The 16,631-nt window shown below is 44.3% G+C and overlaps 1 protein-coding gene across 4 annotated transcripts in view; it reads right to left on the bottom strand.

Moving 5' to 3' along the window:
• DDC (dopa decarboxylase) overlaps positions 1 to 16,631 on the bottom strand; it is a 106,920-nt gene that overhangs the window by 81,892 nt on the left and 8,397 nt on the right. For all 4 annotated transcript variants that reach the window (XM_045389133.3, XM_005549583.5, XM_065541961.2 and 1 more), the window contains exon 2: positions 2,805 to 3,033. In XM_045389133.3, the coding sequence (XP_045245068.2) occupies positions 2,805 to 3,005 (201 nt within the window). In that variant the 5' untranslated portion in view covers positions 3,006 to 3,033. The remainder of the gene's footprint in view (positions 1 to 2,804; positions 3,034 to 16,631) is intronic.

The following is a 16,631-nucleotide window of genomic DNA, read 5'->3' as shown; positions in this document are numbered from 1 at the left end:
ACTGCCATTCAGACCCCTCTCAGGCTGTGACCACGAACTGGTGTCTGAGAGACGTTGCCCTGTTCCCCGTTGTCCCCTGCTAGTGCTCCACGTCCATCCTACCTGCGGGAACAGCATGGTGTTGGGAGCACCCCTGGACTGCAAGTCCAGCAGGAACCCTGATTTGCTGGGTTACTCCAGACAACTAACTGCACCTCTTTGGGCCTTGTCATCCCCTCAGATAAAATGAAAGCACGTGCTCTGGTGCTTCCTCGAGGCCTGGCTCAGAATCCCAGCTGCTGAAAATATGCTCTATCGGGCTTGGCTGCTCTGCTCTGATTGTGAGTATCTGCATACCATTCGTGTCAAAATCCTAACCCCCAAAGTGACGGCATTAAGAGACGGCATCTTTGGGAGGTGATTAGGGCGTGAGGGTGGGGTTCCCTTAATAAGATTAGTGCCCCCCCACAATGGGATTACTGCCCTCATAAGAAAAGGCAGAGAGCTGGCTACCCTTTGGTTATGTGAGTACACACTGGGAAGACGGCTGTCTGTAAACCAGGAAGAGAGCCCTCACCTGAACCTAATATCTTGATCTCGGACTTCCTGTCTCTAGAACTGTGAGAAATCAATGTTATTTAAGCCTCCCAGTCTACGTCCTTTGTTATAGCAGTCCAAGCTAAGATATCTGTAAGATATCTCTTACAATCTGGGAAGAGATGCAAACATTTCTTTCTCAATAGCACTCATCGTTAAATATATGTTGTCTAAGATGTAGCATGAGCGACCCCCTGATTGTGAAGGCAGCCAACTAAGAGAGCTCACCAAGAACTAGGAGTGTTCAGCAAGGTTTATTTAACAACCACGGCCACCCCAGGTCTGCCAGGGCTTGGGGAGTGATGGAGAGAGGGAGCTAGCACAGTCTAGGCTTGGGGCCTCAGGAGCGGGAGGTTGGTGATGAGGCTGAGAGGCTGAAAGGAGCTGCACAGGTTGTGATGCCTTCAGCACAGCAGATCCAGGCCTACAACACTGTTAGGGGCTGAAAAAAATGCTTAAATTTCTTCTATAATCAGGAGGGAAAAAAAAGTGAACTTTCAGGTTAAAGAAAAAAATCTATGTTAATATATTCATCTTTATGCCAATGCATTTGTAAAGCATAATTTTCCATATTTCTAGGGAGGAAGGAGCTGACAAAGACAAAGCGCCCAGGGCCCAGGAGAGTAAGAGCAGTCCTTTGCCCGACTCACCCCTCAGCACCTGGAGGGCCCATGTGCCTTTGTCTCTCTCGCCTCCCTGTGGCCCCTGGGCTGGAAAAGGACAGAAGCGATTCTTGATTAGGGACAGATGTGTGCCCTTTCGCTTCACTGTCAGCTGATATTCACAGCAACTTTTGAGATGGCTGGGCCTGCACTTGCCCTGCTCACGGCCCAAGAGCTCACCTGATTTCCTGCGATCACACAGCCAGCAGCTGGTGGGCTGCAGCTTCCACCCAGGGGCCCTGCCCAACGCCTATGCATTTCCCAACTCAGCTCTGCACAGTGAATACCCCCATAGAAGGAAGCAGAAAGACTTCAAATCCTCCCCCAGTCTCCTGTACTCCCCACTGCCTGACATTTAGCCACACCTCTCCCGAAGGGTTTTATGCTGAACAGCTTAGTGTATTTGCACAATTTCTAGCAAGAACCTGAATCCTGTTCTTTGCTCAAAGCATAAATGCCAAGTGAGAATCCCCTGGAAGAAGAAATGTGAGCAGTGGGGTGAGAATGGCGCTTAGCTACTGAGAAACTGGTCCATGAGGTCCAGGGCCTGAGGCCTAGCCTCGTCCCATGATCAGTGTCCTATAACCTTGGCTGACCTTGTACCTTCCCAGGGCCTTGGCATTCTGTCTGAATTGAGGGAGTGGGTCTTGATGGGCCCAGACCCCTCTTCCATGAAAATTACATGTCGTTGCTCATGGGCTTTATAACCACAGACATGCTGGATGGTGGCAGCGATCAGCCAGTGGAGCCCATGGAGATTTTCCCCGCCTGGACTCTGCACATTGTTGCATGGAAGGGCAGGTCTGGCCACCCTCATAAACATTCCTGATCTAGAAACTGGCCAGGCTGCAACTCCCACCCAGACCCTGACTAGGCCAGAGCCACTTTAACCAACAGGCTTTTAGGTGAACTCGTTGGCAGAGAAAATCTACTGTGGAAGCATGAAGCTGAAGGGAAGTTTCTCTGAGCTCCAGCACTGCTGCCCTGTGAATGAGTATCAGAGACAGTGACCAGTCCCGTTGATTTCTGCTCTCTGTGTACTCCAGGCCTACTGGCTTCAGAGAAAGAGGACTGGCTTGGTGGGCAGTACCATGCTGCCCACTCTCAAATAAACTAAATAAAACGTTTCTTCCACATATGCTAGTTACCTATTGCTAAACCCAAGGATGGTGGAAGTGTGCTTTATTTAGGGCAATTGACTTATCTGAAAGCAGCTACCAGGGTGTCACTTCCTAATGTATATGAGGACATGCTCTGTGTACCGGGTGTCTCTGGGCAGGGACTGAGTCTCAGGGAACCTGGGGGAAAGAGCCTCACTGCCCTTGGAAACCGCAGATTTGGGTTGTAATCCTGGCTTCATCATGTACTAGCTGTGTGACCTGAGGTGGACCACCTAACCTCTCTGAGCCTCAGTTTCCTCAGTAGTAAAATAGAAATGACAAAAGTTTCTCTCCAATCTGACTGCCATAGGGATTCCTTGAAACAACGCATGTGAATTGCTCAGAGCCCAGTAGGTGCTGTGTGAGTGCTAGCCCTCCTGTTTTCTGACCCTGGGTACACACTTACCCCTGGCATGATTATCTTCTCAATGTCGTTGATGATGTCCTCAAATGTGTCTGGCTCCTGGGGGGCAGAGTCAGGGATCAGCGGCCGCAGGTACCCAGGCTCCACGTCAGGGTAGACCTGGCGTCCCTCAATGCCTTCCATGTAGTTGGCCACGTAATCCACCATCTCCTTCCCTCTCCTTCGGAATTCACTTGTGTTCATGGTGCCTGGGCTCTGTCAGAGGTGAAAACTGCAGGAAGAAAATGATTCATTGAGCAAACTTTGTAACTTCTGAACTGGAAGGTGGGGATTCCAAGCAAGCCGTGGGCAGGGCCATCTGGGCAGTGACGGCATACCCTGGAGGCCACTTGGATTCCAAGTAAGGAGCGCTTTCCCTCCATGTCTGTACGAGGTAGAAATGGCGCTGGATTTGGGACTGAGGCAAAAGCTGCTTCTCCTCTTCCCCAGCTGTTCAACTGGGAACAACACAATGTCTCTTTATTTCAATAGACTAGAAGCACACATTTATTTTCATGATCGATTCCAACTTTAATGACAAACACTGGTCCAAATCCTGCCTCTGCCCCTTACCTGCCTTTGAAAGAGACAAGCTTGCCCCTTAGAGCCCCTCTCCTCGTCTGGGAAATGAAAACTGTGATGCTGACCTCTCAGGAGGGCAAGAAGGCACAGTCACACAACGTACACAAGCCTTAGCTCAGAGACTGGGGCAGTATGCCCCCTCAAAGTTAGTCTTCTTCCCTCCTCTTGATTCTGTCACAGATGGAACTGCACCTTTATGCACCATCTGCTTTTCAAAACTAATGCTCTCCTCCCTCCCTTGCATAAGTAACATGCAGGCAATTCTCATTATTGCTGGTAGCTGTATTCTATCTACAACAGTTGCCATGGCTATGCACTCTGAATTAGTGAATACTGAACCATTTCTTCTAGGGGAAATACAGTTTCCTGAAGAGCGATCTCAATATTTTTTTGTCAACAAATCAATACATAAACTTTTTATGTTTTTAAAAGACACTTTATTTAATATATATTGATTCATTAACACTGGCCTCACAGCCAACAGCACTGTAACTCCTGTCTGGGGAAGCTTCTCTAACACATGTATTTTCTCCATAAGGCACGTCTTGTGCATAGGATGGCTAGACAGCACTTCTGCACCACATTTGGGAGTAATTTTAAACAGCAAAATCACCACCAAGAAGAAAAACATAAAGATGTGAAGGATGTGGCACTAAATAGACGGAGAGAAGGACACATGATTACATTATGAGAGCTGAAGCAAGAAGGCAGTGCGTCCCCTTGTTGAACCTCAGCTGGGAACATGTGCATCGGACAAGCACATTCTCCACCACGCTACACATATGTACGTCCCTGAATGGTCTCAAAAGCACCATGAGTATTGATATTTATTGAAATTACGGGTTACAAATGAATTTTAGCAAGTAGGAGAATTTGCATATGTGGAATCTGTAAATAAGAATGAATTGTATTTCAAAACCGGACAGTGAACAACACGAAGAAAAAGATAAGCCTAGAATCCCACCACCCAAAATTCTGGCACGTGTCCTTTTAGAATTTTGTTTTTATTTTATTTTGTTTTGTTTTATTTTATTTTATTTTATTATTTATTTATTTATTTATTTATTTATTTATTTATTTATTTTGAGATGGAGTTTTGCTCTTGTTGCCCAGGCTGAAGTGCAATGGCGTGGTGATCTTGGCTCACCGCAACTTCCACCTCCTGGGTGTAAGTGATTCTCCTGCCTCAGCCTCCCAAGTAGCTGGGATTATGAGCGCCCACCACCACACCTAGCTGATTTTTGTATTTTTAGTAGAGACGGGGTTTCACCACGTTGGCCAAGCTGGTCTCGAACTCCTGACCTCAGGTGATTTGCCCACCCTCTCAAAGTGCTGGGATTATAGGTATAAGCCACCGCTCCCAGCCTCTAAAATATTTTCTATTTGTGAGAGACAATTGCATGTTAGCCAAGGGATGCATTTTCAAATCTTTTTCATACTCCAAAGTTTTGTAGATGAGGAAATGGAAGCTCAGAGAGGCAATGTGACGTGCGCAAGATCACATCACCAGTAATTGCAGAAATAGGATTCAAATTTACAAGCTGGCTCCAGGACAAATTTAAGACAAATTTTCCCATGGGAGTTAAGTGCTTAGGAATACTCTAAATTCACTGTTATTAGCAAAGGTGATGACTTTAATAACAGCTTCTGAGTACTTCTCTATTTTCCCCATTGTCCATGCTGGGATTTTTGACAATTTTTGTGAGGCTACAGGTGGTAAAGAAAAATTGTTCACCAGTCACTTGTTAAAAGTGACAAGACAGATTTTACTCAACACTACTGCAATAGGGATAGAATATTGCAAAAGGGGAGGGACTGAACTTAATTCCAAAAACAACAGGGCCACATAGGGACTTACAGCCAATGGGCAGGTGAGAGGGTCCACGGGTAGAAAATTACTAAGAGGAACTTGGGTAAGTATCAAGGATGGAGAGGAAAAAGGAACTCTGGATTAGATACCAAAAGTGGAAGCACATGAGTTTGATTGGACATCACGGGTGTGCTCAGCAGGCCAAAGGAAAGACTTGGCTAAGCTCTTCCCTCTTGGGCCAGAGGAGCTTGGCTGAAGTTTGGTCAAGGTCCTTTGACAAAGGTAAACCTGCTTGAATGTGCTTTTCCTTCCATTGACATTCTCTCTCACATTTTTACTTCCATGTTCTCTGTTAAATAAACAATTACAGCAATTTTTATGTTATTTCAAGGCTTATTAGATCCAGCCCCCATATTAAAGCTATTGTTTAAGGATGCATTTCTCAACTAGTGAGTGCTCGAGTGGCAGTGATTGAGACATAAGATTAGGCTCTAAATTATAGCAACAGCGAATGCCGAACTAACAAGCATGAGAAAAACCACAATGACTGTCTGAAGTTCTGTTGCACCTTTGTGCTTCTTAAGCCAATGACAAAGGAGTGTCCTGTTCACCAGCAAAATATCATGGCTACATGCTAAAGCATCCAGCTTACAATTCCTTGGGGCCTGCAGGCTTTGAAATTAGTTTTTAGTTTGGTGGACTGTTTATTTTAAATTTTGCACATACAGTGAAACTTGGTTTTCACTTCAAGTGGAAGTATTTCAAATTAATATGACTCAAATTTTTAACTCAAATGGTATCACACTGCAGATCTTTTTGCTAGCCTGTTTTTCTTCACTAATTTCTAAGTACATTTCTCATGTTGACAAATACTTTTCTTTTTCTTTTTCTTTTCTTTTCTTTTTTTTTTTTGAGATGGAGTCTTGCTGTGTCACCCAGGCTAGAGTGCAGTGGTACAATCTTGGCTTATGGCAACCTCTGCCTCCCAGGTTCAAGTGATTCTCCTGCCTCAGCCTCCTGAGTAGCTGGGACAACAGGGCATGGTGGCGCACGCCCGGCTAAATTTTTTTGTATTTTTAGTAGAGACAGGGTTTCACCATGTTGGCCAGGCTGGTCTTGAACTCCTGATCTCAAGTGCTCTGCCTGCCTCGGCCTCCCAAAGTGCTGGGATTCCAGGCATGAGCCACCACACCCGGCTGATACTTTTCTATTGTGTGATTTCTCACAAGTATTTCACAATGTGAGTGTGCCATATTCACAACATGTACCTCTATTGTTGAACATTTATATTATTTCCAATTTTCACCCACATAGTTGGAAGCATTGGTGTATCCCAGTGGCCACCACTCCAAGACCGAGAGTCAAAGAAAGGACTGCGAGTCACACCCTGATTCTATGTATTAGCTATCGTTATTGCATGTATTAGCTATTGTAATAGCATGTATTAGCTGTACAACCCAGCGTAAATTGCTGCCATGCTAAACCTCATTTTCTTTAACTGGGAACAAAAATCATGACAATAATAGTATAGGTACACCCCGTTTTATTGCATTTTTTACAAATGGAAGGTTTGTGACGACCCTGAATCCAGCAAGTCTATAGGCACAATGTTTCCAACAGCCTGTGCTCACTCAGTGAGTCCGTGTTACATTTCAGAAAATTTTGTAGTATTTCAAACCATTTCATTATTATTAATCTGCTATAGTGATCTATGGTCAGCAATCTTTGATGTTACTATTGTAATCATTTTGGGACAGCATGGACGACACCCACATGATGGTCAACTTAATAAATTTGTGTCTGACTGAACCACTGACCCATTATTCGCCTGTCTTTCTTCCTTTTATTGGGCCTCCCTGTTCTTTGAGATGTGACAATATTGAAATTAGATCAATTAATAACCCTGCAATGGCCTCTAAGTGTTCAAGTGACAGGAAGAGTAGGTAGTATGTCTGTCACTTTAAATCAAAAGCTAGAAATGATTCAGCTGAGTGAGGAAGGCACGTCAAAAGTTGAGTGAGGTCAAAAGTGAAGCCAAACAGTTATCCAGGCTATTAAAGCAAAGGAAAAGTTATTGAAGGAAATTAGAAGTACAACTCCAGTGAGCACACAAAAGCCTAGAAAAATAGCCTTATTTCTGGTGTGGAGAATGTTTTAGTGGTCTGAATTGAAGATCAAACCAGCCACAACACTTTCTTAAGCCAAAGCCCATTCCAGAGTAAGGTCTTAACTGTCTTCAATTCTATGAAGACTGAGAGAGGTAAAAAAAAAAAAGTTGCAGACAAAATGCCTGAAGTTAGCAGAGTTTGGTTCATGAGGTTTACGGAAAGAAGCTGTCTCTATTACTTCTGTGCAAGGTAAAACAGCAAGAGTCAGTGGAGAAGCTGCAGCAAGTTATCCAGAAGATCCAGCAAAGATAATCCATGAAGGTAGCTACAGTAAACCATAGGTTTTCAATGTGTACAACATAGGCCGGGCACGGTGGCTCATACCTGTAATCCCAGAACTTTGGGAGGCCAAGGCAGGCAGATCACCAGGTCAGGAGATCGAGACCATCCTGGCTAACACGGTGAAACCCAGTCTCCACTAAAAATACAAAAAATTAGCCAGGCATGGTGGCAGGCGCCTGTAGTTCCAGCTACTCAGGAGGCTGAGGCAGGAGAATGTTGTGAACTCGGGAGGCGGAGCTTGCAGTAAGCAGAGATCACGCCACTGCACTCCAGCCCGGGTGACAGAGTGAGACTCCATCTCAAAAAAAAAACCAAACAACAATGTAGACAACATAGACGTACATAGACTTCTATCAGAAGAAGACGCCCTCTAGGGCTTTCATAGCCAGAGAGGAGAAGTCAATGCCTGGCTTCAAAGCTTCAAAGCACAGGCTGACTTTCAAAGGGGGTAATACAGCTGGTGACTTTAAGTTGCAGCCAATGATTATTTACCATTCTGAAAATCCTAGGGCCCTTAAAAATTATGCCATATCTACTCTTCCTGTGCTTTATAAATGGAACAACAAAGCCTGGATGACAGCACATCTGTTTGCAGTATGGTTTACTGAATATTTGAAGACCATTGTTGAGACCTACTTCTCAGAAGGAAAGATTCCTTTCAAAAATATTACTGCTCATTGACAATGCACCTGGTCACTCAAGAGTGAGATGTACAAGGAGATTAATGTTTTCATTCCTGCTAACACAACATCCATTCTACAGTCCATTGATCAAAGAGTAATTTTGACTTTCAAGTCTTATTAAGAAATGTGTTTCATAAGGCTACATCTGCCATAGATAGTGATTCCTCTGATGAACTTCAGCAAAGTAAATTGAAAACCTTTTGGAAAGAATTTACTATTCTAGATGCCATTAAGAACATTTGTGATTCATAGAAAGAGGTCACAATACCAACATTAACAGGAGTTTGGAAGAAGTTGATTCCAATCCTCACAGATGACTTCAAGGTTCAAAATTTCAGTGGAAGAAGTCACTGAAGATATGGTGGAAATAGAAAGAGAACTAGAATTTTAAGTGGAGCCTGAAGATGTGACTGAATTGCTGCAATCTCATGATAAAATTGGACAGATTAGTTGCTTCTTATGGATGAGCAAAGACAGTAGTTTCTCGAGATAGAATCTCTTCTTGTTGAAGAGGCTATGAGTATTGTTGAAACAACAGCAAAGGATTTAGAATATTACACAATCTGAGTTGCTAAAGCAGCAGCAAGATTTAAGAGAACTGACTCCAATTTTGAAAGAAGTTCTACTGGGGGTAAAATGCTATCAAACAGCATCACATGCTACAGAGGCATCCTTCGTGAAAGGAAGAGTTGATCGATGCAGGAAACTTCATTGTTGCTTTGTTTTAAGGAATTGCCACAGCTACCATAACTTTCAGGTACCACCACCCTGACCAGTCAGCAGCCATCAACACGGTGCCAAGACCCTCCACTAGCAAAAAGATTACGTTTGCTGAAGGATCAGATGATCATTACCATTTTTAGCAATAAATTATTTTTAAATTAAGGTATAGACTTTTAACATATTATGTTATTGCACACTTAATAGACTACAGTATAGTGTAAACAGAACTTTTATATGTACTGGAGAGTCAAAAAATTCATGCGAGTCACTTTATGGTGGTCACCTGGAACTGAATTTGCAATATTTCTGAGGTGTGAACACCAAAAACTGGAGACAGGTCTCAGTTAATTTTATTTTGCCAAGGCTGAGGACACACCCCTGACACAGCCTCAGGAAGTCCTGACGACATGTGCCCGATGTGGTCAGGACACAGCTTGGTTTTATACATTTTAGGGAGACATGAGACATCAATCAGTTTGTAAGAAATACATTAGTTCCGTCCAGAAAGGCGGAGACAGCGCAAAGCAAGGCCCTCCCGCTGAGGGTTTCCAGGTCACAGATAGCTGAGAGGCAGACAGTTGCATTCTTTTGAGTTTCTGATAAGTCTTTCCAAAGAAGGCAATCAGAATATGCATCTATCTCTGAAAGAAAAGGGATGACTTGAACAGAATGGGAGACAGATTTTCCCTGAGTAGTTCCCAGCCTCAAAGGGCCTAAGATATTTTCCTTTCACAGAGGTATGCCTGTAATACCTCGAAGAATTTTTTTGTAACAACCAAATAAATAAATGGTAACAAATTAGCACTCAATAAATTTCAGCTATTAGCTTTTCTAAATAATCCTAAAAAGTGCAACCTCTTGTTTACATTACTGCACACTTTCTTTTGCGTTAAAAATTTATAAAAAGGAGAACACTTATTTTATAATTTATTTAGAACAAATTCTTCTAGAGATAAATATTTTTAGTGTCTTGAAAATATATTGCCAAATTTTCCCCTAAAACATTTTTTTTAACCAAATACTCTCCCGGTAGGGAGTGTATAAGAATGCTCATTTTACCATACAATCACTGGGCTTGAATATTCATTTTAAGTTTAACCAGCCTTGTAAGCATTTAATGATTCTGTTGTACCTTTTTTTTTTTTTTTGAGACAGGGTCTCGCTCTATCGCCTAGGCTGGAGTGCAGTGGCATGATCTGGGCTCACTGCAACCTCTGCCTCCCAGGTTCAAGCAATTCTCCTGCCTTGAACTCCTGAGTAGCTGGGATTACAGGCACATGTCACCATGCCCAGCTAGTTTTTATACTTTTAGTAGAGACAGGGTTTCACCATGTTAGCCAGGCTGGTCTCTACCTCCTGACCTCAAGTGATCCACCCGCCTCAGCCTCCCAAAATGCTAGGATTACAGGCATGAGTCACCGCACCCGGCCCCATTGTACTTTGATTAATGAAACTGCGTATTTTTTTTGTGTATGTTTCTTTGCCATTTGGATTTCTTTTTTAATGAATTTCTTGATCACTGCATTCTTTTCCACTAGGGTGTTTGATATTTCTTATTTAATTGTGAGAGTTCTAATATACTAATACATTCTACTCTTATGTCTTGAAATGTTTTGCAGGCATTTTCCTCATTTTTGTTGGACACAATTTGCTTACAATTCTATTCTGACCTATGAGAATTTTAATTTTTATGTAGTGAAATCTCATAATCTTTTCTTCAGGACTTGTACCTGGTGTGTGATTATTAGCAATGCCTTTTGAAGCAAATATTCTAGCTATATCTATTTGCCCTCCTGGGGGGCCGGACATGTGAGGCAACAAGCTGAAGACTCAGAAGGGGTAGCTGAGCAAGGTTCAGAAAGACGCTCACCTGCTGAGGGTATCAGCTTTAAGTCACAGCACCAGGCCAAAGCATGTGGCTCTGGAATAAACGACACAAAAAGCAGACACACACCACATACACCAAAAGAAATATTCCTAGTCAAAGTGTAAAATAAGACCTGGTTCTTATATTTTAAATTATTCTCTGTTATTTATTCACAGATTATTTCCCACAAAGACCTTTTTAGAAGGCTCTTAGCATGAAGCCACAGAGAATCTTGTGCTCATTTGTAGCTGTTTGATATTTTATGCCCCCAAGCTGTGTAAATATTAGCTGGAAGACTTAGCCTATGATAAAGGCTGTGGCTTATGCCTCTCCAGGTCCTTGAAATAGCTTCTGTTGACATAATCTGCCCAGTGTTCCAGCAGCTGCACATGACACTATTCTCCACACTATTCTCTACCCCACACTATTTTCCATGCTGTGCTGTTCTCCATGCAGCCCCTGCGGTGCATTGCCTGTGCACGGTGAGCCGGCTGCCTCCCTGGACTTTTGGCTCAATGTCTTTTTGCATCAGCAACAGTCAGAGCTCATCTCCAGCTCCACATGCTTCAAGAAGAGATGGACTCCCCTGAACGCCCTCAGACCTCCTGATTGACCTGTGGGGTTATTTTGTTGTAATACATCATTTCAGTGATACCCTTTGCAAATGGTGGGCTTCTCCAAGCAGGGTCCTCAACTTATTTATTTTTGCCTTCTTGGGACCAGTCACAGGCCCTGGACAACAGAGAGCTCTGTAGGTATTTGCTGAATCATGAATGAATGAATGATCTTTGGTCCTCTAGACATTTTATTTCTCTAATATACCCTATTGGACTCTACTCTCTACCTTTGAGACAATTCAAGTCACCAGCCCCTCACATATCTGCCACAAGGAAGAGTCACAGCAGACACTAATGGCTCAGGAGCTATAGCCCCTCCCACCATTGAGTCCTGACCACTTCCACCTGTGCCATCTCCTGTCTCAGTCCCTGCCCAGCGTCTAGCTCTCCATGCTCAGCACTTGACTAAGTGTCCTGCAGTCTGAGCACTGCGATTTCCCTCCTAGGACTTATCTGCCACAGCCACTGAAGAGAACCTAGCCCAGATCCCTAGCATCACGGGCAAGCCCAGCCACACCACTGTGCATGTAAGGTAGTGGATTCCTCACAAGCCCGGAGTGGGGATGGCAACCATGAACTGTGGATCTGTCCATGGTCCTGTCTGTTCATGCACACAAGACACGATTTTGCTGCAAACACCAGGACACTGGAGACTTTGTTCAGCCTCTCTTGACTTTCCTTTTCCATCCTGATGAAAATAATAGGGTTGACATTTTTTACACTATTCCAGAAAAAAGAGCCATAGTATATGTCTCAGAAAACACGTATGCTTTTGGGACTGAGGCCCTGGCTCACTATCCCCCTCAAGCATATACTTACAAATCCAGGCACAAAACTAATTTGGCTGATTTCCCTCTGGATTGACTGCTTTCTTTTCTTCTTTTCCTTTCCTTTCTTTTTTCTTTTTTTTTTTTTTAGATGGAGTCTTGCTCTGTCACCTAGGCTGGAGTGCAATGGCTCGATCTTGGCTCACTGCAACCTCCACCTCCCAGGTTCAAGCAATTCTCCTGCCTCAGCCTCCCGAGTAGGTGGGACTACAGGTGCATGCCATGCCACCACACCCAGCTAATTTTTGTATTTTTAGTAGAGATGGGGTTTTACAGTATTGGTCAGGGTGGTCTTGAATTTCTGACCTTGTGATCCACCCACCTCAGCCTCCCAACGTGCTGGGATTACAGGCATGAGCCACTGCGCCCGGCCTGACTGTTTTCTTGATGGACATTTTCTCTGTGGGTTCAAAGACCATAAAAATGTCCAGTAGGAGAAATGCTTCCAAGCAAGACCATAAAGAAGTTTCTAGCCATGAGAGCTTTTTTAATAACAGGAAAATGGCTACCTGATAAACTTGCCTCAAAAAAGATCCTCTAAGTTTTTTTTTAACCCTTAAGACTCTGGTTAAACAACAGGCTACTAAGAAGCTTTACATGAGCATTTTTGTCAGTGGCCAAGAGGCACATGAATAATCCAAATCTGCTCAAGAGTGGCCTCCTGCTACACCACCAAGTGTCAGGCAGACCTGAGGTCAAGGGCCATCGCTTTCAGTTACTCTGTTACCTTCAACCTCCACCCCTTTCTGGGGCTCCTTCTCAGCCTCTGTGAAAGCAAGAATGCATGGAAATATCTCCCTCCAGTGCTGCTGGGAAGATGAGTGAGATGACGGGGTGATAGCCTGCTGCAGAGTCAGTGCTCAGTAAAACGTTTTCATTAATAATAGGAGAACTGTGGGGAGGGAGAGGGGAAATATGAGGACTCTCTACTTTCTGCCCAACTTTCCTGTACACCCGAAACTGCCCTGAAAGTCTATTAATTTTCTTTAAGTAAAAAAATAAAATTATTAACTGGGCAGAAGTGCCTCATTTTGAGGCTTTTGAGGCCGGCTTCCTCAGCTCCTTCCTTCCTCCCCCTCTAGGACACATTATCTTCACCTGTATTTCTCTTCCATGGCTCTCAAACTCATCTGTTTACAAACTGGAAATCCACTGTTTTGCAACTGCTGGTTCTTTTCAGCTTATGAGACTTAGGTAGTGCTGACAGATTTGTCAGATTCTTTGATGAGATAATAGTCAGGGACTAGAGCCAGAGTTAGCGATCAGGCCTACTTTCCATACAACTGCTCTTCTCAGAGACTGTGGTCCTCAAAGCCAATTATTCTACATGCTTGACCTCAGGTTCCTGCAGCATTCTTCAGAAAGTCATGAAGATTCTGTGTCACCGAGGCCCTTAACACATAAGCTTTATAAGCTACAGAGAGAGAAACATCACAGACTCCCTCACATGGGTAAAAAGCAACATAAACAGAAAGTATTCTGGGAGGCAGCATGGCGCTGCCGGGGAGAGGGGTGGACTCTGGATCCAGATACCTCGGCTTGTGTCTTATCTCCAAGGCTTATTAGCTGGGTGACCTTAGGTAACTGAGGAAGCTCAGCTAACCTCTCTGGCCACCATGATGCACTCCCATCTCTCCATCAGAGAGACGAGAGAGACTGTGCTCCTGGAACCAGGATCCAGGCCATCCGTGCAAAGCTGCTACCGGGTCAGGCTTACTGGGAGAGCAGGCATGGAGGAGGAGGCTGAGCCAGCATCACGGGGATGGTAGTACCTCTGCCTTCCAGCCTCCCACTAAACCTCCCACTGGCAGAATCCTACCATAATCCAGGTGTCCTGGGTTCCTGAGAAGCATGGTCTGTGTGATTTGGAGTCAGTAGAGGAGACAAGAGATCGTTGGAAAAGAGCCCCAGGATAGGCTGACATCTTAGCTCCTTTAATGCTTTATTGGTGAGAGCTATTATCATGCTCATTTCACAAGGCAGGGACCTGGGACCCAGGGAAGGGAAGGGCTGTCTCAGGTGTGAAGCTGGTTGCAGCAAAACAAAGGCAGAACCCCTGTTTCCTTCATCCTGTAGGCCAAAGTGTCCCTACTGACAATTGACACAATTAAGCTAGGGCACCACACACACACACATACGCACACACCCTTGCCACTGTCTTACACTGGTGCCACTACTTTTATGTAAATCTGGGTGTTCTTATTTAAATAAGTACTCTCTCATTGGTCTAAAAAATAGTTAACATTGATATGAACTTACATGCACCAAGAACTACATTAAGTTATTTGCCTGGTTGTCATTTTTAATCTTCATAAAAACCTTGTCAGTAATACTATTATTCCCTTTAACAGATGAGAAGACTGAGGCACAGAGAGGCTGCACAACTGAACTAAGACTCCACACCTGCTGTAGTCAGATCAGCCACAGTTGAACTCGGGCAGTCTGGCTCCTGAAGGCACCCAAGAGAATGTCCTGGACTCAAACACAGGTACAGAGCATCCCTAACAGCTGCAGCCAGATGCGTATCAGTTGATGAAAAGAGCATGGCTTAAGTAACTTCAGGATTAGAAACGTGTAAAACCAGTTTCTCCCAGGGCTGCAAGGAATGATTTCCCGAAGGCCCACTGAGGACCATAGGGGCACCGCAGCTTCCACGGTGCCTTGGTTGCTTATAGATCATGTTCATTACAAACGGTAACCAGAAAGAGAAAGGGCTTGGGCAGCTCTCGGCTGGAGGTGAGACGGTGGCCAAGACCCCGTCTTAGTCCGTTTGGGCTGCTATAAAAAGTACTATAGAGTGGGCAGCTTATAAACAACAGACAATGATTTCTTAGAGTTCTGAGGCTGGAAGTCCAAGATTAAGGCCCTGGCAGATTTGGTATCTGGTGAGGCTTGTTTCTCATAGACACAGCCTTCTCTCTATGTCCTCACATGGTGGAAGGGGTGATGGGTTTCTCTAGGGTCTCTTTTGTAAGGGTACTCATTCCATTCATGAGGGCACTGACTTCATGACCTAATCGCCTCTCAAAGTTCCCATTGCCTAATACATTGCAGGTGAGGATTTCAACATAGGAATGTTGGGAGAAACACACATGTCCACTCCATTGCAGCTCCACTTGCAATCTGTACCATGGCCATCATCCTAGGCGCCACACAGAACCGTGAAGAGAGTACAAGATAATTACAAGATAGATGCTCAAAGCATAGCATTTCACTCTCCACGCCTGTGCAAATTCAGGAGGAATCAAATCCATCATCTCAAGGGAGTGTCTGTCCAGAGAGGAACTCCTGTAAGGGACTTTGCACTGGGTTCTAAGTCCTACTCCGCCCAGCTGCCTCCTTGGCCAGCTTGGTCTGCGTTGGAAAATGGCCCTGCCACAATCAAGCAGAGCTATGCTTTCAGCACTACAATTCCACAGGACAGTCTTCCTCCTCCTCCTCCTCCTCCTCATGGAGAGTAGAAAGAATAGTGGGTTTGCATTCAGAGAGAACAGCTTGAGTCCATAGCTCTGCGGCAAGAGGCATGCAGCTGCTGGCTGACGTTTTGGCCTCTCTGAGTCTGTTTCTTCACATGTAAAATGGAGCTGCAAGCTCATGCAGGCAGAGAGCACTTTGGACTGTAAACCTGTGTCTAGCAATTATTATTACTGATGCTACAGGAGACAGGCAGAAGCCTCTTCTCCTGAGGTAGCATAAGAGAAAAGGGAGAAAATTTCTACAACAAAGATCAAAATTCAAGGGAAAGCCTTGCTGCTCTGCTGACATGAAGGAGGAAGGAGCTTTGTGCAGCTGTTTCTTATTCATTCCCTGTTTAATAAACAAAGCTCTGTCAACGTAGATCCTTGGCCAACAATGACCCATGGAAAGGAACCATAGAGAAGTTTGTCCTGGTTTTCAGTTTTCCTCCCATGGAAAGATACTACTTCCACTCATATCTCTGTAACCATGCTGTGACCTAAGTTAACGCTGGCTGGAAACATTCGTAACTTGAGCAATCTCAAAAGACGAAAAAGAATGTGAAGGACATTAAACTGATTGATATCATTCCATTTGAGTCCTGACTGTAGACAATTCAAATCGTTGCAGTGAGGATGTGTGTATGACTGGGGATCCTTTTTTCACTTGACATTTTTCCTGTATGCCTAATTACAATATGCAGAATTTCCTTAACATAACACTCCTGTTTGCTCTTATTAAGGGCTGCTGAGTGGGGATTTCACCGTGTTCCTATGACACCGTCCATTCCCACTTTGCCTGTCAGCTGTTCGCTC

This window comes from Macaca fascicularis, chromosome 3 (genome assembly GCF_037993035.2).
Source record: "Macaca fascicularis isolate 582-1 chromosome 3, T2T-MFA8v1.1".
NCBI classification, from domain to species: domain Eukaryota; kingdom Metazoa; phylum Chordata; class Mammalia; order Primates; family Cercopithecidae; genus Macaca; species Macaca fascicularis.
The sequence above is the reverse complement of the archived record's forward strand: the minus strand, read 5'-3'. Positions and strand labels throughout refer to the sequence as shown.